Source organism: Drosophila guanche, unplaced genomic scaffold (genome assembly GCF_900245975.1).
Source record: "Drosophila guanche unplaced genomic scaffold, DGUA_6, whole genome shotgun sequence".
NCBI lineage: Eukaryota > Metazoa > Arthropoda > Insecta > Diptera > Drosophilidae > Drosophila > Drosophila guanche.
The window spans coordinates 405,558-424,255 of record NW_022995744.1 but is presented as its reverse complement, the minus strand read 5'-3'; the positions used below and the strand labels follow the sequence as shown (position 1 = coordinate 424,255).

Below are 18,698 nucleotides of genomic sequence, written 5' to 3'. Positions count from 1 at the left end.
GTGAAACCTAGCGGTCATTATTGCACAGAATGTGCAGGGAAAAAGTACCAATTTTATTTCTGGTTTAAATATCTCATAAATTGGAAAATGATTGGATTAACTGATCCAATTTTTTTGATGTATTTTATTTAGTAGGCTTTTTACTACGTGTTCTGTAATGTGAACGATATCTAGTGGTTGGCGATGTCTTCTACATCTAAATGTAGTCCTGAGTGCCGGGTATAAAAGTTGTGACGCGTAAAAAGCGTCTCACACGTCCCTTCTCGTTTTATATTATTTTATATTGGTTGACCTTTTTATACCCGGTACTCGAAGAGTAACTAGGGTATATTGTATTTGTGCACAAAGTGAATGTATGTAACGCACAGAAGTAAACGTTTCCGACCCCATAAAGTATATATATTATTGATCAGCATCAATAGCCAAGTCGATAAAGCCATGTCAACTAAAAACGCCATTCTGTAGAGAATGACCATATCTATCAGATCACTAAATTGGGGTCCGATTGGATCATTATTATAGCCAGAATGAATAAATTTAAAGAAATAATTTTCAGTTTCTAAACCCACGCCGTCCCGCAGCTTATATTGGTTTTTTTCGCATTCCCTCATTTACACTTTGGCTCTGCCGTGACTCTGCAGTGTGTTTCTCTAGGGGAGGGTGGCGATCTAAAGGAGCGTAAATGTAAAATTTGACAAAAAAACCGCTAAGTACATATGTAGCAGAGTGCCTGGTATAAAAGTTGTGACGCGTAAGAAGCGTCTCACACGTCCCTTCTCGTTAGTTTTAAACTTAATTTGAAAGTCTTCCAAATTCTGCCAAAATCTGAATTGAGAACCGACCCTTTAATCGTTTTGATCGTAATTATCTTTAATTCTAAAGTTCCACATCCACTGGAACGAAAGAAGTTTTCTTTATCGTAATTATCTTTAATTCTAAAGTTTGATTTATTTATTTCTTTGAGAAATCGTTACCTGATGACACATCCACTGAAACGAAAGAAGAGCTGTAAGTTTTCTTTATAGATTTTTTAGCCTGTTGAGTTTTCTTTCCGTATAAATACATGCAGATGAAAGTAACTCCATTCCTATTTTTATGCACACTGTAGATCTCCCATTTATCAATTATGTTGCGTTTTATCAGGAAGCTGATTCAGATACATTGTGCGCGAACTCTAAATGAACAGGTTATAAGTAATACGATAACTTAAACTGAGTATCCCCTGAATCGATTAATCTGCATGGGTATCAGAAGACTTGGAAGTAGTTTTTTCTGGTTTTAATGTTGTTACCAACTTTATTTGTTAAGTTCTTAATCAGTTCTTTCAATGATTCTAAAAATTCCAAAATAGAAAACTTTAAGAATTACATATTTAAATTTATCGCTTTTGCTTCATTCTTCAATAAAACTGAATTTTAAGTTAACGCAATCCGCCGGAACATCTGAAGAGAGCGTTGAAAGTTGCGTTGCAAATACAAATACAAGCAACAAAATTGATAATGCGAAGATTAAATGTGAGTGGCAAATTCTGGGATGGCGGTCGGGCGACCAGCTGACCCAATAGCTAAATGACAAAAACTCATTTGCTGGATTAGGAGATTCTGGCCGCGCACAGGCACAACCCATAAAAATAAAAATAAACTACAGAATGTACGTTGCTATTTGTTGGTTCTGTTGTTTGCTGTAGGGATGTTGCTGTTCATTGTTGTTGGATTTTCTTTTGTTGTTATTTTTTATTGTTGTTGGATTTACAACTCGTCCTTCTTGGGCGCCTCTTCCTCCTCCTCGGTCTCTTCTGCGGGCTCCGCATCAGCCACCTCACCGTTGGCATCGAGAAACTTGATGAAATCGTCCAGAGTTCTGTCCAAGTTGTAGTCGACGACTTTGTTGTCATCCTTGCGGAAGTACTTTATTGTGGGGAAGGATGAGATTTTAATGTTCTCCAGCTCGTTGGCAGTAGAGTCCATCTTGGCAATAACAATGTCAGTGTTGTCCTTATACTTTTCAGCCAGCTGGTCATAGATGGGAGCCAGCTGCTTGCAGTGGCCGCACCATGGGGCATAGAACTCAACCAGGACGGACTTGCTTTTGTCGAGGGCGACGCTCTCGAAGTTGCTGGAAACGAGGACCTTGACGGGCTGCTTATCCCAATCCTCAGGCAGATCCTGAGACAGCAAGTGTTGCTTCAGTTTTCCGTCAAGGAACTTCTTCAGGAAGGCTTCAATGGTCTCGGCGGACAGATCATTAGACTCTGGCTTGTACTTGGCCATGTCCTCCTCCAGTTTGATCAGACGAATAGTTGGCACCTCCTCCTTGTTCATGCCAAAGAACTCAAAGATGCGGGTGTGATCCTCCTCATCAGACGAGATCGTAACAAACAGAATATCATCGCGGTACTTCTTGGCAATCTCCTTAAGGGGATCGACGTGAGCTTCAATGTGTCCGGCCTCCTTGGACACGAAGAACAGCAGGTGGGATTTGATGGAGCCTCCGAAGATCTTGGAAGCCGACTCGTGGTTGAAGTCCACAATCAGGGGAAGTGATTGTACTTGAGCGAACTTCTTCAGAGTCTCCTCGGTGAGCTCGCCCTCGAACACAGATTTCTTATCATCGAATGGCTTGAACAGGATCACATCATTGTTGTTGGCTTCGTACTTGGCAATCACATCGTCATTGCTGCTCACGCCGAAGACAAAGGAGTCCAGGGCATTGGCGGCCTTGGTAAAGGTCTTGGCCTCCTCAGAGTCGGTGTCCTTGAAAAATCCAATAATGCCAATTTCGTTTTCCTTGAGGAACTGCTCAGCATCGGCCACGCTAGACAGATCCTTGGCAGGTGGTCCAGTCTTTTTGGTTACCCAGGCAATGATGTCAGCGGCTTGACGACCTCCGCTGTACTCCACTGGAGCACCGCTCCGGAAGAATTTGAGTGTGGGGTAACCACGCACCTGGTACTGCTCAGCTAACTCACCTTCGACGGTGGCGTCGACCTTGGCCAGCTTGATCGGAGACTCCTTTTCGGCCAGCTGCTGAGCAGCCTTGGCATACTCGGGAGCGAGGGCCTTGCAGTGTCCGCACCAGGGAGCATCTGGAAGGATCACAAAACAGGGGGAGAGTGCAATTAGAAAACGGAGTTCTGATACCTAAAATGAAATCGTACTTTTTATATCTCAGTGGCGTAGAGTTATTACTTAATATGCATGGTAACGGACATGCACAGTTGGCATCCAAACGGAAAATTCTAATTTTGGACTGTCAATTGTAATCGAAGTCGCTACATTTGACACGGATCTGGAGCAGGGCCCCTTCGCACTTCGCATTTTTCTATAGCCAGCAGCTGTTTGACATTATGCAAATTCCACGTGGTGGATTCCCATTGCCTCAGCCCCAGCTGCAATTTAACACGCATCCACGCACACAGCCACAGTGGCGAGATGACATAATGCCGCCTTGACAACGTTTAAGAGGCCCTGCTTATCACCGGCTTGGCATGGCTTCGGGTGACGTGGCCGGGCCATTCGCCTTGGCATTGCCATTGGCACAGGCACACACAACAAGACAATATTCGAAGATAAGATTTCTGATTCGGATGACCCGCAGAACCAGTAAGCAAGTTAGCTGACGTTGTCATTCACACACCAAACAAAAACCAAACGTAACCGCAAGCATAAACAAACCATACACCGTCGCCATATTGTCGAAAATAGAGATGCCGTCCAAACATAACTGATGTTTTATGTTGAAGACATACGGAGACGGGACTCTTTTTAATATCATTGAATTTTGTTTATCTCTGAAGTGTGTTAATTTGCGGGAAGATATGGATGGATTTTTGATTTGTCCGTGGTACAAGTAAAATTTGAATTTTCTCTTAATCCAAATCTAATCCTCTAATCCTCACAGCGCCGTCAAGCAGGCGCAATGAAAGAGTTGAATGAACTCTCCATTGCGTGGCCGCGCCGACGTAGAAAAGGGCACACAGAACGGAAACCAAAACCAGAATAGAAAGCAATAGCAAAAACGCACGCTTAAAGAATATCTTGCTTAGTTAACCTAGATTCGAAAGAAGAGTTGCCCGTCTACTTTTATTTACTTTTGTTTCTTTCTAATTCGAGATTGATAGAGCGGATGCGTGGGCACAGATTTGGCCACGCCCAGAGAAGCAGACAGCATTGAAGTTGCTGATAAAAGTGAAAAATACAAAACAAGAATTCATACACGAAGTCAAAGGATCTGAAGCAGAGGGAGCAGTTAGAAAAATTGGCTTTTTGAAGTTAATAGTGCGCATAAGCATTTTCTCGATTGGCATTTAACATTTAGAAGTTATGGCACTTTTATGGGAACTAAACAACAGAAACAATAACAACTCAGTGTTTGCTTGCTCGCTCCCACACCCATTCCCCTTACACACACACACACACAGGTGCAAGATGTACGCGTGGAAAAGAGATGACAGTTGCACAAACCAACGAAGAGAGAGGAAAAACTCTGAGAGAGCGTAACTCTCATTTCTCTCTCGAGTCTCATTGATGTGAAAGATAAAAACGCTTAAAAAAACGATAAAAGAGCTTGAAAAATAACTATAGACTTTTTCTTTCTTTGGGCTAAGCTCCAATTGCATTCCTCGAATTCTCACAGGCTTCGTATACACTCATGAAACAACAATTTCTTTTGGCCTACAAATGCCACGCAGACATTTTTTGATGCTTCGGTTTCGTTCCACTTGCTCCCGGTTGAAAGACCACGTAGCCACGAATTCGTATGAATCAGCCAGCGTAAAGCGTCAGCCGGCGCGTAAATATACATATGTATTTACTTAAGATTTGCAATACTTACAGAACTCAACTAGCACAAATTCATTGTCGGCCACCAATTGCTTAAAGTTGTCCACTGTCGCAATGAGCACACCCTCCTCAACTTTGACTTCGCCAGCGGCCACGTAGAAAGCCGCGGCGAGCAGTGCACAGATTAGGAATTTCATCGCGGGCACTTGTATATGCTAAGTAATATATTGGGGTATATAACACACTTCTGCCGTTGTTGCAAATGGTGGTGCTGGGTGACTGTCAACAGTTTTAAGCTAAAATTTCAGCTCAGGGCAGTGTGACCGCGGAAATATCGATACAATATACCGTCAGGGCCTCGTAAATAAACCAAAATATACCATTGCATTTCGAAATGACTGTAAATATACCGTAGTCTTGAATGCCACTCCTTGATTTTGATGTTCTATTTAATATTACTAGCTTGCAAAGACTTTAAACACTGAAACAATAATTTAATCCGTTTGGGGAATCAATTTGACGTATTTTAAATACTTGTTTTTATTGGATTGTATACCTTATGAGCTTATGTTTTACAAATACGTATTTAAATTTTTCATTCATTTTTGTTCAGTATGTCAGTGTATGTAACATCACTAAGCAAAAAACATATAGAGGCTACAAATCGAGTAAAAACTGGCTGCCTAATCAGTATAGTGAGAGAGCCTTCGGCTGAGAGAGTTTGGCCACTAGTGGTACTGCCTGGCGTCACTAACCAAATAATGTAGGTTATACTATACTATTTGGTTAGTGCTGGCGTATAGCAGCAAGTAAGTAGTTTGTGCGCGACAACATTTCTATCATCCCTGATTTTTCTAGCGGCTCCCTTTTTTCGAAATGAGTACTAGCCTTAAGACAAAGTCATTAATAATTATTAAAAGCACTTGAACTAATGGATTTATAATATAAAGATAGAAAATATATATTTTTTGGTTGAACTGTTTAGTTTTAACCTAGTTATGCAATCAATTGAGGAAATATGTATCATAAAATCAGCAAATCCTGCGGAGAATATAATGATAATTTGAGTAAAATTAAATTTTTAAAGCTGAGAGTCCTGTTAATATTAAATTGAATATCAAAATCGAAGAAAATGATTTTAGATTGACGGTATATTTGGAAAATGAAAAAGTATATTTAGGTATATTTTCGAGGCCCTCACGGTATATTTGATCGATAATTTCGCTGTCAGTAACATTTTTTTCTAATATTGAACATATTCAAAAAAATAATATCCAACATAAACTAAAGTACCTGGTCAATGCGGACTCATTGACCAACCAATTTCGCTGTACCGAGATTACAAAAAAATAAATAAAAATAATTCCGCTGTCACACTGAAGATTTACAAATCCAACGATGTCGTCGTCGGAGGGAAAACTAATTGTTGTCTCTGGTTTCGGACCATTTATTGGACATGAGGAGATCAATGCCAGTTGGGAGGCTGTAAAGTTGCTGCCGGAGATGCTCACTCACAATGGCATTGAATATGTAGTGGTGAAGCGCCTGGTTCCGGTCGAGTACAGAGCAGTGGATGAGGCGTGTAAAGAGATATGGAGCCGCCAGCCAGAGGCAAATATGTTTATTTTATCCCTAGATCACGTCAATTGCGTTGCTGACGTCATTTATTCAACACAGATGGTCATACATGTCGGAGTATCGGGTATAGCTAAATGTGTTTATGTCGAGAAGCTGGCCTATAACCACAAGTTCCGGCGGGCAGACAATTCCGGTCAGTATTTGTCCAACGGTAGTTGTGTCCTCCCGCACAATGGCAGGGCAAATGTTTTGCGCTGTGGCCTTGACGTGGATAAGATTGTAGAGGCTGTAAATGCAACATGCGAGTCGTGTGTGGCCCCCGTACTTTCGAACAGTGATAAGCCTTTGGGTGCTACAAGGGCCTCCAAAAATGTGGGCGACTTTCTATGCGGCTACATATATCTGAAGTCTCTCGACGTGGACTCCAAGAGAAGTGTGTTTGTGCACGTACCCCCAATAAATAGACCATTTAGTACCCTCCAAACGGCGGATATTGTTTTGAAAATCATTCAAGAATGCGTTCAACAAGTGGACGCTTCTGCATGTGTAAATTAAATTCCATATAAATTATACTTCTTGAATCTAGTTTTGGATAATACAATTCATTGCATGTGTTAATTTTATTTTCTATATAAAATATACAGTATACATAATGTATTCATACATGAAAGACGAATTTTACCATTTTCCCTTCTAACAACGCTTTTGTCTCTTTCGAGTCATGTGACGAAGCAAAGAGAGTTCAACGTTATGCGGATAATTCAAGTCCGAAAATAAATTCATATGTTTCCATTGTCATTTTTAAAACGAGAAGGGACGTGTGAGACGCTTTTTTCGCGTCACAACTTTTATACCCGGCACTCAGTACTACACCTGTACCTTAGCGGTTATTTGTCAAATTTTAAACTTTTTCCTTACCTGTCATCTACATCTACAAGACTTTTCACGCCAACACGCTCCTTTAGCTCGCCACCCTCCCCTAGAGAAACACACTGCAGAGTCAGGGCAAGCGAAGCAGAGTGTGAATGAGAGAATGTGAAAAAAACAAATATAAAATATATATAAATAATAATAATTTGGTGATCAGAGAGATATGGCCATTCCCTACGGAATGGCGTTTTTAGTTTTCTTTTATCTTCAAAATTGTAGATTTTGGAGGTTTTCGCCTTTTTGCGGTGGCGGAAGGGGGCGTGGATCATTTTTGAAATACACTTGTAACAGTGTGAGTATACAGAAGTCTGGATGCAAAATTTGATGGCTCTAGCTTTTATGGTCTCTGAGATCCAGGCGCTCAACAAGACGGACGGACGGACAGACGGCAATCGACTCGGCTATTGATGCTGATCATTATGGGGTCGGAAACGTTTCCTTCTGTGTGTTACATACTTTGTGCACAAATACAATATACCCTATTTACTCTTCGAGTACCGGGTATAATGAGGCTTCGGCTCTGGAAGTGCCCAGAACACGTCGGGTCGAACCGCGACATGATCATAACACCCATTAAGGTATGAATGGTATAAATAATCTATAAGTATAATCTGAATTTTTTGTTTGTTGAATGTGGCCCGTTTGTATGTACCTACATACATATATACATAGGGTTGACATAGACAAGTTTATGCATTTATGCATTTGATTATCAAACTTTGATCCCATGCAAATTAAATATTACCAACAGAGTCAGGCATCCCGAATTTTCGTACTATCTAAGGAATCGCCTTTGGAAAAAAATCAATGTAATGCAGCTAAAGATCACCAAATTGGGATCCGATTGGATCATTATTATAGTCAGAATGAAGAAATTAATTTGCGGTGGCTAAACCCACCCTGTCCCGCAGCTTTTGTTGTTCTTTTCACATTCTCTCATTCACACTCTGCTTCTGCTTCACTCGGCTTCTGCCTCTGCCAACGCCTCTGATGACTTTTAACCCACCCCGTCCCGCAGTTTATATTTGTTTTTTTTTCTGTGCGGGAGCTGCCTCTGCCGCGAGTCTGCAGTGTGTGGGTCTAGGGAAGGGTGGCGAGCTAAAGGAGCGTGTTGGTGTGAGTAGTGTTGGTGATGTAGATGACAGATGAAGAAAAAATGTAAAATTTGAAAAATAACCGCTAAGGTGCAGATGTAGTACTGAGTGCCGGGTATAAAAGTTGTGACGCGTAAGAAGCGTCTCACACGTCCCTTCTCGTTATAACATGTACTCTCCATGTCTTGTGCGTCAATTTGTCAGTAGGAAGCTTCCAGAAATTTCACCAGACACGAGGACGGTGCAATGGTGCTGGCCCGAGCTAATGGCCTGGCCAAGGCTCGACCTAGGGTTGTAACTTAATCGAGGTGGCTATTCTGCTTGTGCTATCCAGATGAATTCCAAAGAGGTACACGATCTGAGAGAACAAGTTGGATGGCAGGTCATTTCCACATTGAAACTTTCACTTTCAAACTGTTACCCTTTAACTTTATTTTGCAGGTTCGCAGGCCAATCTGGTGAAGAGTAACATTCGGCACTCCTTTAAGCTCCTTCACTGGGACTAATCAATCTTATGTGAATCGATCGCGCCTTTGCCGGTCTCAATGGCACTGAGGTTCTGCCTCTGAGCTCCGATGAGTGGTTGGACTTACATCGCAACGGCGGCGAGGTGTCCTTGCCGGAGGATCCACAGTCCTGAAGACCTTGGCCAAAAGTCACTGCCGGTGAAACGGCACTCTTCTCCATCCAAGCAAATGATACTCGTCGCTGGCCAACTTAAAGCCAGAAAATGTCGCACACAATGGTGATATCCACCATTAATGAGGAGAATTTCGACTCTGCCGACGATATCGAAGAGGATGAGGTGCGCTATCCCACCCTAAATGGCAGCGACACCAACGAGCTCCATGCCATCAGCTGTGCGGGCGAGCCTTATCTGAATGCATCTGACGGCCGCATCAGCAACTATCCTATAAGAAGATCAGGACGTTTATTTGGCACTATCGAAGCGTTTTCATTTACTTACTTGTGATGCACATTGTCAGATTGTGCCTGTGGCCACGCCTTGGTCCTGCATTCTGGACGTCAATGAACAAGGAATTTCATCTTTCCCGCATCCAGATGATCGCTCACTAACCATTTTCAACTGGTTTCACCATGATTACAACCTCCATTCAAGGCCAATCTGCAAGAGGAAAAATTGTTTACCTAAAAAAGGCGGAGAAATTAGCCACCAGCTGTCGCAAGCGAACCGTCAGTCTTATTGTATGCTTCTCCACACCGATTTCTTTAAAGAATTCATTTGTATTTCTTTATTGGAGCAGGGGGCAGCAGCTATCCGATAATCCATTGATCTCTATTTTAATTGGGGTCATGGCTCAAACGCTTCGAGTGACTGTTCAAATTTAACCAGCTGAACGCCCGCCATTTAAATAGTTAAACACTTTGTCCAACTTGGAGAAATAATACTGCTTTTAAATGTTTATTGTAGACACCCATCTAACACCTTACTAATAAATTCGATATCATTCAGCTAAACTGCATTAAAAATCTTTAAGTTTCATTAATTTCCTTGTTTGCACTTAAACACCCATTGGTCAACAGAAGGTTAATCGTTCTCGGTCGACATATTTACTCGATTTGAATATTCTGTTTAATATTGCCATTCGACTAAGACAATCAGCCGTGGAACTACAATTTTCTACGATTGTGCAATACATTCGCCACAAGATTGGCCTGCTCTTTATAACTTCTTTTATTGGATTGCTTACAAAAAAAACGATATAACTTAAAATTGATGGACTCACCTCGTTGTGCTAATACACCGTGTAGCTATCAATACAAAATAACGCATACAATTTTCTCGCTAAATTGAATCGTTCATCAACACTACAAACAAAGCAGCAAACACTCACTTTAACATCAACAAATATTTTTACGAACATTCCAAAAAACAAAAAAAAATCCGTGCAAATGCACCAATAATAAAACTTACAATCGAATCGATAAGAGCCAGCAACCAAGCCGCAGCGATCTAGCTGAATTTTGTAAGTATTCCGGCTAATCTAATCTATGCGGTTAACAACGGCAGCGCCGTCGTCAGGGCTTAGCTAACTCACACAAATGAACTTTGTACATTAAAAATGTATTAAATTTGAACTCTCTTTTGGACTGCAGCCGTCGGACGAGAAAGTGGCACGAGCATTTGTCGCTTTTCACACGCACAAGCCAGGTCGGAGAAGACGAAATTGAGCAGAACGTTTAAAAAGGGCACCATTTCAATCACAAATATGCTGTCACGCCTGCAGGACTTCTTGTCACGCCACCGCCGGAAGTTTATGGTGACGGGAGTACTGGTTGGTGGAGCCTACTATGCGGCCCGGTACGCCCAACGCAAGCTGATGGAGATGCAAGAGAAGCAGGCTCGTGAGATGTTCGAGCGGACGCGGCGAACGAATCACTTCGAGTCGACGGAAAAGACTTGCAACCAAGTGATTTTGGGCATGGGCGAGGAGATGTGTGATGCTGTGTTGAGAGAGTGCAGCACGGACGAGTTGCTCCAGCAGCTTCGCCAGAATCCAAAAAATAAAGTGGAACTGTGGGAAGAGATGAAGGTCGTGGCGTTCACCCGTCTGGCCACGTTTGTCTACGCCTCGTCTATGTTGGTGATTGCCCTCAGAGTGCAGCTGAATGTCTTAGGTGGCTACATTTACCGTGACATCACGTTAGAGCAGACTCGAATCACCGATGAGATTAAGCATCAATATCTCTCGCTTATCCGACACTTCATTACAGAAGACGGTATTAGAGATCTCACTAGGTATATACGGACTCAGGTGATCGCAGTGGTGAAGTCGTCTATGCCCCTCTCACGTCAGCTCTCCCTCAACGACCTGGAGCAGCTGTTTTGGTCTCTGCAAATGGCCATCAATGCGGACACTCGTCGAGATCCCAACTCCAAGATGACGAAGTACTTGCTGCCCTCTCAGAGTTCAAGCTTCTCGCCGTTGCTCCAGCAGATGTACAACGAGACTCTAGACCTCTTGGAGAGCGAAGATGCCATCGGCGTGTGTTCGCATAATGTGACTCGAGGCTTTGTGCTGGCCTGCGATGTCATTGCTGAGTCCCTTGGCGAGACCCTGCAGCATCTGCCCCCAGCAGAAGTGCAGAAGCAACCGGAGCCACAGCTGCCCTTGAATTGCAACCAGAGAAACAGCTGTGGCTCTTATCCCAGCAGCCAGGCGGTCGATAATAACAACATGCTCGACATCAACACGGTTCTGATGGCCATGGCCAAGCTGATACCAATAATCAGTGGGATCACTTCAAGAGGCTATGACAGCGCGTCGCGGGCTACAAACTTGCCCACCCAGTTGCTCTCCTTTTACTTGCTGGCGGAGAAGTCGAAGACGTTGGGGGCCAATGTCTACGAGACTTTCAGTTCTGCCTAAGCTACGACGGTACCGCATATGGACACTCACACATAAACATACATGTGTTTGTACCTTTATATGTATAGATCTGTTCTGAGCAGGGTCTTAACACAATTTTAGCACTACATATGATTTGAGTGTAGTAAGGTAGTATGCAAATGCATACACACATTCACACATTCAATTCACGTATTAATTTTTAATACTGATAATTACCTACAGAAACCTGTTTGTAAAGGCATGGTATCGTCCCAAATTCCGTATTAAGTCTAACTCTTAAGAATATTTAATCAGAACCTAGTATGTAAGGTAGCGATAAGAAGATCGCATTTTGGAATCCTTTGGTCAAGTTGACCGGCAAACGGGGGACCTACAAAGCGAGCAACTGGAAGGCCTTTCATAATAAACGGAAACTGTAATACTGTATATATATGTATGTACAACAATAATAGCGTAAATGAGATCTGAAGGGATCTTTGGAAATTCAAAGATAAGCAAAATTTGAAAAAACTTCAGTTAGAGAGAAAGTATAGTTATTGGCGGCACGAACGACATACATATGTATGTATGTATGTAGATATAACATTTCTAATGCACCACCAGAAAAGAAAACCGCCCTGGGAATGTTGATAAGAAGAAAGTTGCCCCGGACAGCTGTGAGGCGGTAACGGAGCCTGCGCAGAGTATTCATACGAAAATACTTGTCAACTTAGTAAAAGAATAAATTTTGAAAGCATCTTTTAGGCGCAGTTCCAAGCACTATGTGATAAATAAACAGAATAATATTTCGCACAACTAGATGTTTCAACAGCTGCATGCAAACTGTATGCGAAAACAATGACTCTTTCGCTCTTACTCTCTCTCTCTCTCTCTCTCCGGGTGCCAGCTGTCTGGTCAAAAGCAAAGGTAGCTCAGCCGATGACGATGCCAGCACCGCAGCTATACTTTGGGTGGGCAGCGCAGTTGCAAAAGTTACGTGAAAAGGCAAGGACAGCCTCTGCGCCTCATAGACATTTACATGTGTATGTATGTATGGACAAACTCGTATGTGTGGAAAAAAAATAACAAAATCCTGGAACAATTTAAATTCTATTTTGGAAAGTGCAAATATGACAAAGTCTGAAAAATGTGCTCGAATTAGCAAAGCCTTCGGAAGAAGAAGAGTTTGAGGCAGCAGCACTGGCGATACGAGGAACAACTGCGATTCAATTGTGTAAGTGCAACTGCCAACTGCGTTCCAAGAAAGACACACGACACTCAGACCAGACGCACACATATGTATGCATGTACAATGTACATTTGGAGAGCGGGACAGACATAACGCACAGGGCAGACAGACAGACGGCGTGCGTAAAGCGTGGCGTGGCCTGGTCTAGCAGGGTGAAAACACGGACGGATGGCCGAATAGGCATGACACCCCCCACCCATCCAGTCCGGTTTCTGCTCATGTGACTGTGTGGAAGTATAAATAAAAACATTTTATTACTACATAAAGAAAACGAAAAAAAAGTGGGGCTCGTCAGAGGTCCTCCAATCTAGAACCTCCTTCAAAAGGGACCGCAGGTTTGACCCAATCTAAATTTGACTAAGAGGTTTTGTTGGGGCAAAACGTGTGGAGTGAAGTGAACAATGAACATTTCCCAAGAAACGTCTATGGACTATGATATCCATGGACAACAATGCATGCAAGTCAAGTGTTGGGCATGGCCTCCACCCTTCTCACAGTCTTCTCTTCTCTAGTTATATTGACACACTGAAGTCATAGATTAAGTGCCTTTACAGTAGGCACTTCTCCCATATCCTACTAGTAAAGGAAGGGGGTGAGTTACTTTTCGGGTGGCTTTAAAATTCTCTTGTGTGATATCCCTGCCATCTGGCTGCAAAATTTTGTGGTTCTTGCTTCTGATTTACAATATTCCTTATTTACTCTTCGAGTACCGTGTATAAAAGAACGTGTGGGCAAAGACCGTTTATCTTTAATGGATGATTTTGGGGATAGGTATTTTAAATTTGTTTTTTGGAACTCAATGTGTAGGCGTATGTACATATATAAGTCTCGTGTAGATGTACTTTCATACATACATATGTACCTACATGTGTAAAAACCAGCAGAAAGAATTTCCGATCCCATCGAGTTTGATCAGTTGATCAGAGGCGAAATTGTTAAATACACATTGTAACAGTGCGATATTACAGAAATATGGATGCAAAACTTGGTTGCGCTCTCTCTCTTATGGTCTCTGAGTGCTAGGCGCTCATCAGGACGCACACACGGACAGACAGACGACTCGGCTATTGATGCTGATCAAGAATATACATATATACTTTGTGGGGTCGGAAACGCTTCCTTCTGTGTGTTACTATTCGAGTACCGGGTGTAAAAAAGGCAATCGTTGCAGTGGTATAAGCTGTGGGGTGTTGATTTTTAAAATAGGTCTTCATTTAGATAATAGTAATAATCTATTTAATAATATAATAGTCTTTCTATCTAATGCTAGACAACTGAATTGAACGGAAAGAGAAGACATCCATGCTGAATTTGGACTCCTTGTAAAAAATGCAAAATTCACAATCAATCCCATCAGTTTATGGGCGTTTATATACACACACATGGAAATACATACATGTGTACATATTTACATACATATGTACATATTTTCATATCTATATGCGATATGTTTTCCGGTGGCTCGTGTTTTATTGGAGTCCTACTTTTGCAAGAAGAATGACTGAATGTACTTAATTTTTTATGCAAAAACTGTGTTGCAACCCATTCCCCTGCATCTCCTTTACCGTGCGGCTACTCTGTTTGCCTGTCAAAAACGTCATAAAGTTCGATAGTGAAGACCCAAATGAAGTAGCAGTTGGGTTGTGGCTGTGGATCAAATGTTCGGAATGGGGAAGTCGACTTGGGTGCAGTGCCAGCCCCAATACTTCGCCCCTATTTTATTTGCAACCACAAGCAGAAGAACACACACCACGCCACACCACCATAGAGCAAGAGGTAAAAAGTGCCATAAATGATATGCGATAGACGGATGGATACTTGGTGCTGCATGGGATAAGACCCTGCTAGTGCCCAGCACAAATGAAACTGAATCTGACCCGGTCCTTCTCTTTCCACACCAGTAATTAGGCGCCCGTTACGATCAAACTCATAAAAGCCTGAGTAAGTAGCATGATTTAACTTCATTCATTGCAGTACTCTGCCTCCCGGCTTCCCATCATCCCATTCCCTGAATCCACCCATCCATCCATCACTGCTAGTTCCGCCTCTTCTTTCGTTTTTATTACGTATACGCCCCGCTGCTCGATGTGGCACAACCCCCGAGACGAGACAACTCAAATGAGTGGAAAACAAACGATAAGTAAACAAGCTATAGTTTTTGTTATTTAAGCAGGGCTCATATGAAGTATGACATACAGCACATAATTTAGTTTAAAGAATTCCGAATACTTATTGATTGAGCGTGCCACGTTATTAGGCGCTCCTCTGTAAAACCAAACTGCCACGCGAAATGGAATTAATGGCGGCCATCTAATGGATTCGATGGGCTTCGCTTTGGTGAGAGATCGTATCAGTAGCAGCTAACCGGCTACACGACTCTAACTATAAAATAAATCTACATCCCCTGGAGAATTGCGTATGTATACGAGTATCACAATATTATAATAAATAGATTACACAGGCCAGTTTATGAACTCGTAAGTACTTGTACCGTCACACAGTCGCTGGGTCGAAACAGTCTCATTGTTGATTTCGGTAACAGTTTTCAGTGCGCGTCTAAGCAAGAAGCATGGACTCTGTGTAGAGAGTAATGGAGTAGAACCAGAGCCAGAACTAGAGCAGAGTTGAACGAGTCCGAGATAATTATCATGAGTAATTAGTAGAGCAATGTTGTTGTGGTTTGGGGACGAGGGCTTGGTAAACAGTCAAAGAGTGTTTACTTGAATATTTGCTTTACCTTTTTGCACAGCGAAATGACAAACGCCAGCTGAATGTGGAAGACGCAACTGACGTCAGATCATCGGAATCGAACCTGTAGTCCAAGAACAATCAAGGGATTAGAGTAGCGTACACAATTCACCATGCGACGACCAAAAATTTCGTTGAAAAAGTATTTTTATTTCACACTGATCTGTGCTCTGCTGCTCATATATGGTTTCAATCTCAAGTGAGTAATGAATACGTGATGATACCATTTTGTCATTATCTAAGCTCAATTTTAAAAAACGTATCCTTCAGGGAATATGAAATATGGAAGACCCGCAGTCCCCGAACAATACAGACAACTACGCAGCAACATCAGCAAAAGCCACAACAATTTCCAGCCACGGAAGTGGACTGTTCCGAGGAGCTCAGCAAAACGCCTGAAACATCTAGCTCTAATCCAGCACCTTTACTCGCCACTTCGGCCTCACCAGCAGCGCCAGCACAAGGTCCATCAGTGGACGGTCAGCAGACGGAGGATGTCGAGGATGAGGAAATCGAGGCCGACCGATATCTGGAGCCGGAGCCAGAGCCGGCACCTGCTAAGCCTTGGTTCTTCCGCAATGGTGAATATTATCCCAGCCCATCCAAGACCTACAGCAATCGGCGAGAACGAAAGCGTTATGCTCCCAAGCTGCTGCCGCATCAGGATTCGCACAACGACAGAATTGTCAACCAGCTCATGTACGTGCCACACAATTATGAGGTAATCAAGGCTAGCGGCAAGCTGAAAACTATCCTCCTTTACAACGGCCTGGGTCCGTGGAACGTGAAGAAGGGGCGCGAAGTCTTCCTGAACGCCAAGTGTCCGGTGGACACATGCGAATTAACTGCCAACCGAGACATGGCCAGCACAGCCGATATGATCCTCTATAAAGATCACTACATTCCAACAGCAATACGTCGCCCCAGCAATGCCAAGCAGGTCAGCATGCTCTACTATCTCGAGTGTCCCTATCACACTCAGAATGTTAAGGCACCAGATGCTATCAACTGGACGGCCACCTACAGGTGACTCCTTGACTTCCTATTGTTCTTGTTCAATCAGATACATACTTAAATACTTCTTTGCTTCTTCTTGTATGCACAGACGCGACAGCACCATCGTTGCGCCCTATGAGAAGTGGCAGTACTACGATACCAAAGTGCAGCAGCAGGAGCAGGACCACAACTATGCCGTGAACAAAACCAAGAAGGTGGCCTGGTTCGTGTCCAATTGTGGCGCCAGGAATGGCCGACTCCGGTATGCCCACGAGCTGCAAAAACACATCGAGGTAGAGATTGGCATTGGATTGGATCAGGAGAAGATACTTACTAACATATTTTTGCCAGTTAACCGATCCAATCACTTTTTCCATTGTCCCAACAGGTTGATATATATGGTGCCTGTGGAAACTTCAAGTGCTCGCGTAGCACGGCAGACAAATGCTTCGAGATACTTGACAACGATTATAAGTTCTACCTGGCCTTCGAAAACTCCAACTGCAAGGACTACATCACGGAGAAATTCTTTGTCAATGCCCTCAATCGGCGGGTGCTGCCAATTGTGATGGGTGCCCGGCCGGAGGACTATGAGGTGAGCGCCCCGCGTCGCTCTTACATCCACGTGGATGAGTTTGCCTCGCCCAAGGAGTTGGCCGAATACCTGCGTATTCTTGACGGAGACGACGAACTCTACAACTCGTACTTCAAATGGAAGGGCACGGGTGAGTTCATTAACACGTACTACTGGTGCCGGGTTTGCGCCACGCTCCACAACGAAGAGCAGCTCCGTAAGCCTCGCTGGTACAGCGACCTAAACGATTGGTGGCGTGGGGCAGGCGTTTGTACCAACGGCTCATGGAGGAACTTCAAGGCGCGCAAGGACGTGATCATCGACGACTGAATGCTTGAGTCGGTCCAGATAGTGGGCGTTGGAATATAGATTTCAGTGTTTGATGTTATCACTATTCACCATCCTCTATCACTATTCACTGTCATTATGCGCTATACATGTGTAAAGAATTGCTTACTTTTTATCGGAGTTTTAAGTGAATGGTTTTTGTAGCTAGCCGTAAGTTAACGAGAGCTCAAAACTAGCACTAGAGTTGCATGAGGAAATCAAAAAGCACAGAAGCAGAGCAGTGTATTCCAACTAGCCCATAGACTAAAAGATCTCCCGGCAGATTGATGTAACATATACAATACAACAAAGACATAAGGGAATCTAGAAACTTAGACTAGTTATATGTGGATATAACATCAAAGCGTACATAGGTTATATATTGTATAGTTGTTTAAACTAAACGCAAGTCCAATGTAGAGTATAACGAGAGGAAAGACGAAAGACAAATTAATGCAAATATAATGCATACATATACATATGTACATACATTAGTATGTATTTACTAGCTTAACTGCAACGGGGATGAGCCATCCGCTAAATATGTATGTAGCTTTGTAAGTGAATAGATCTTTTTGTAAGCACTTTTGGCAAGCAAACAACTGATGGATAGCCATAAAATATTTTTCGTGTAAATGTATATGTTTTTTTAATGAGTTTTAAGCTAATATTTGTTCTAGATATTACCTAGATTGGCTAGGTTGGACCGGTTGGACCGTTAGTAGCACTCGGCGCGCTTATTTAGCCTATTAGCTAACCAATTAACTATTTTGGGATCGATTCGCACAAGCAAGTCCTTCGCCAAAAGCCATCACTGAATTAGTCAAAATGCAAGCACCATTCCTATTTTCACACACAATCAATTTTCATCTTGTATGTGTGGTTGTACATATGTATATGTATACAATTGATTTCTGGTCAGATTAATTAGCAAGCGATGTTTTTTCTTAGACTTAGTATTTATATTTGTTGTATATCATTTAATTTATAAGTACTATGAGTAATATCATCTGTCTGTGTGTATTTTGATTGTGAACTTATTTAATTTTTAATTTTTACTGTGATACA

The 18,698-nt window shown here is 42.5% G+C and overlaps 4 protein-coding genes and 1 long non-coding RNA gene across 7 annotated transcripts; 3 read left to right on the top strand and 2 right to left on the bottom strand.

The window, feature by feature from the left end:
- Window positions 1–1,263: 1,263 nt before the first annotated feature.
- Window positions 1,264–5,084, bottom strand: LOC117579286 (protein disulfide-isomerase). The gene is made up of 2 exons (XM_034265087.1): window positions 4,834–5,084; window positions 1,264–3,085 (listed from the first exon to the last, which is right to left on the bottom strand). The coding sequence occupies exons 1-2, from the start codon at window positions 4,976–4,978 to the stop codon at window positions 1,749–1,751; spliced, it is 1,482 nt and encodes a 493-aa protein (XP_034120978.1). The 5' UTR covers window positions 4,979–5,084; the 3' UTR covers window positions 1,264–1,748.
- Window positions 5,085–6,089: 1,005 nt separating this feature from the next.
- LOC117580559 (pyroglutamyl-peptidase 1) lies at window positions 6,090–6,926 on the top strand. The gene is made up of 2 exons (XM_034267162.1): window positions 6,090–6,392; window positions 6,459–6,926. Exons 1-2 carry the CDS (start codon window positions 6,180–6,182, stop codon window positions 6,912–6,914), a joined length of 669 nt encoding a protein of 222 aa, XP_034123053.1. The 5' UTR covers window positions 6,090–6,179; the 3' UTR covers window positions 6,915–6,926.
- A 1,575-nt stretch (window positions 6,927–8,501) lies between these two features.
- Window positions 8,502–9,452, bottom strand: LOC117580560. The gene is made up of 3 exons (XR_004573573.1): window positions 9,351–9,452; window positions 8,805–9,294; window positions 8,502–8,741 (listed from the first exon to the last, which is right to left on the bottom strand). It is a non-coding gene; the product is annotated as an uncharacterized LOC117580560 (long non-coding RNA).
- Window positions 9,453–10,199: 747 nt separating this feature from the next.
- Window positions 10,200–12,183, top strand: LOC117580558 (peroxisomal biogenesis factor 3). Its single transcript, XM_034267161.1, has 2 exons — window positions 10,200–10,371; window positions 10,502–12,183. The coding sequence occupies exon 2, from the start codon at window positions 10,615–10,617 to the stop codon at window positions 11,773–11,775; it is 1,161 nt and encodes a 386-aa protein (XP_034123052.1). The 5' UTR covers window positions 10,200–10,371; window positions 10,502–10,614; the 3' UTR covers window positions 11,776–12,183.
- Window positions 12,184–12,750: 567 nt separating this feature from the next.
- Window positions 12,751–17,937, top strand: LOC117580557 (glycoprotein 3-alpha-L-fucosyltransferase A). 3 transcript variants are annotated; one of them, XM_034267158.1, is made up of 5 exons: window positions 12,751–12,970; window positions 15,735–15,932; window positions 16,004–16,759; window positions 16,839–17,022; window positions 17,118–17,937. In XM_034267158.1, the coding sequence occupies exons 2-5, from the start codon at window positions 15,847–15,849 to the stop codon at window positions 17,631–17,633; spliced, it is 1,542 nt and encodes a 513-aa protein (XP_034123049.1). In that variant the 5' UTR covers window positions 12,751–12,970; window positions 15,735–15,846; the 3' UTR covers window positions 17,634–17,937. The 3 variants fall into 3 exon arrangements, with proteins under 3 accessions (XP_034123049.1, XP_034123050.1, XP_034123051.1); XM_034267159.1 differs by lacking the exon at window positions 12,751–12,970 and adding an exon at window positions 15,321–15,462; XM_034267160.1 differs by lacking the exon at window positions 12,751–12,970 and adding an exon at window positions 15,511–15,637.
- Window positions 17,938–18,698: the final 761 nt, after the last annotated feature.

What these genes read in the sequence shown, in the direction of transcription:
- LOC117580559 (XM_034267162.1), top strand. Translation starts at nt 6,180, where the DNA reads ATGTCGTCGTCGGAGGGAAAACTAATTGTTGTCTCTGGTTTCGGACCA. An exon ending in TATGGAGCCGCCAGCCAGAG is followed by an intron (nt 6,393 to 6,458) that starts GCAAATATGTTT and finishes TATTCAACACAG; the next exon opens with ATGGTCATACATGTCGGAGT.
- LOC117579286 (XM_034265087.1), bottom strand. Translation starts at nt 4,978, where the DNA reads ATGAAATTCCTAATCTGTGCACTGCTCGCCGCGGCTTTCTACGTGGCC. An exon ending in ATTTGTGCTAGTTGAGTTCT is followed by an intron (nt 3,086 to 4,833) that starts GTAAGTATTGCA and finishes TGATCCTTCCAG; the next exon opens with ATGCTCCCTGGTGCGGACAC.
- LOC117580557 (XM_034267158.1), top strand. Translation starts at nt 15,847, where the DNA reads ATGCGACGACCAAAAATTTCGTTGAAAAAGTATTTTTATTTCACACTG. An exon ending in ATATATGGTTTCAATCTCAA is followed by an intron (nt 15,933 to 16,003) that starts GTGAGTAATGAA and finishes CGTATCCTTCAG; the next exon opens with GGAATATGAAATATGGAAGA. An exon ending in AGCTGCAAAAACACATCGAG is followed by an intron (nt 17,023 to 17,117) that starts GTAGAGATTGGC and finishes TTGTCCCAACAG; the next exon opens with GTTGATATATATGGTGCCTG.
- LOC117580558 (XM_034267161.1), top strand. Translation starts at nt 10,615, where the DNA reads ATGCTGTCACGCCTGCAGGACTTCTTGTCACGCCACCGCCGGAAGTTT.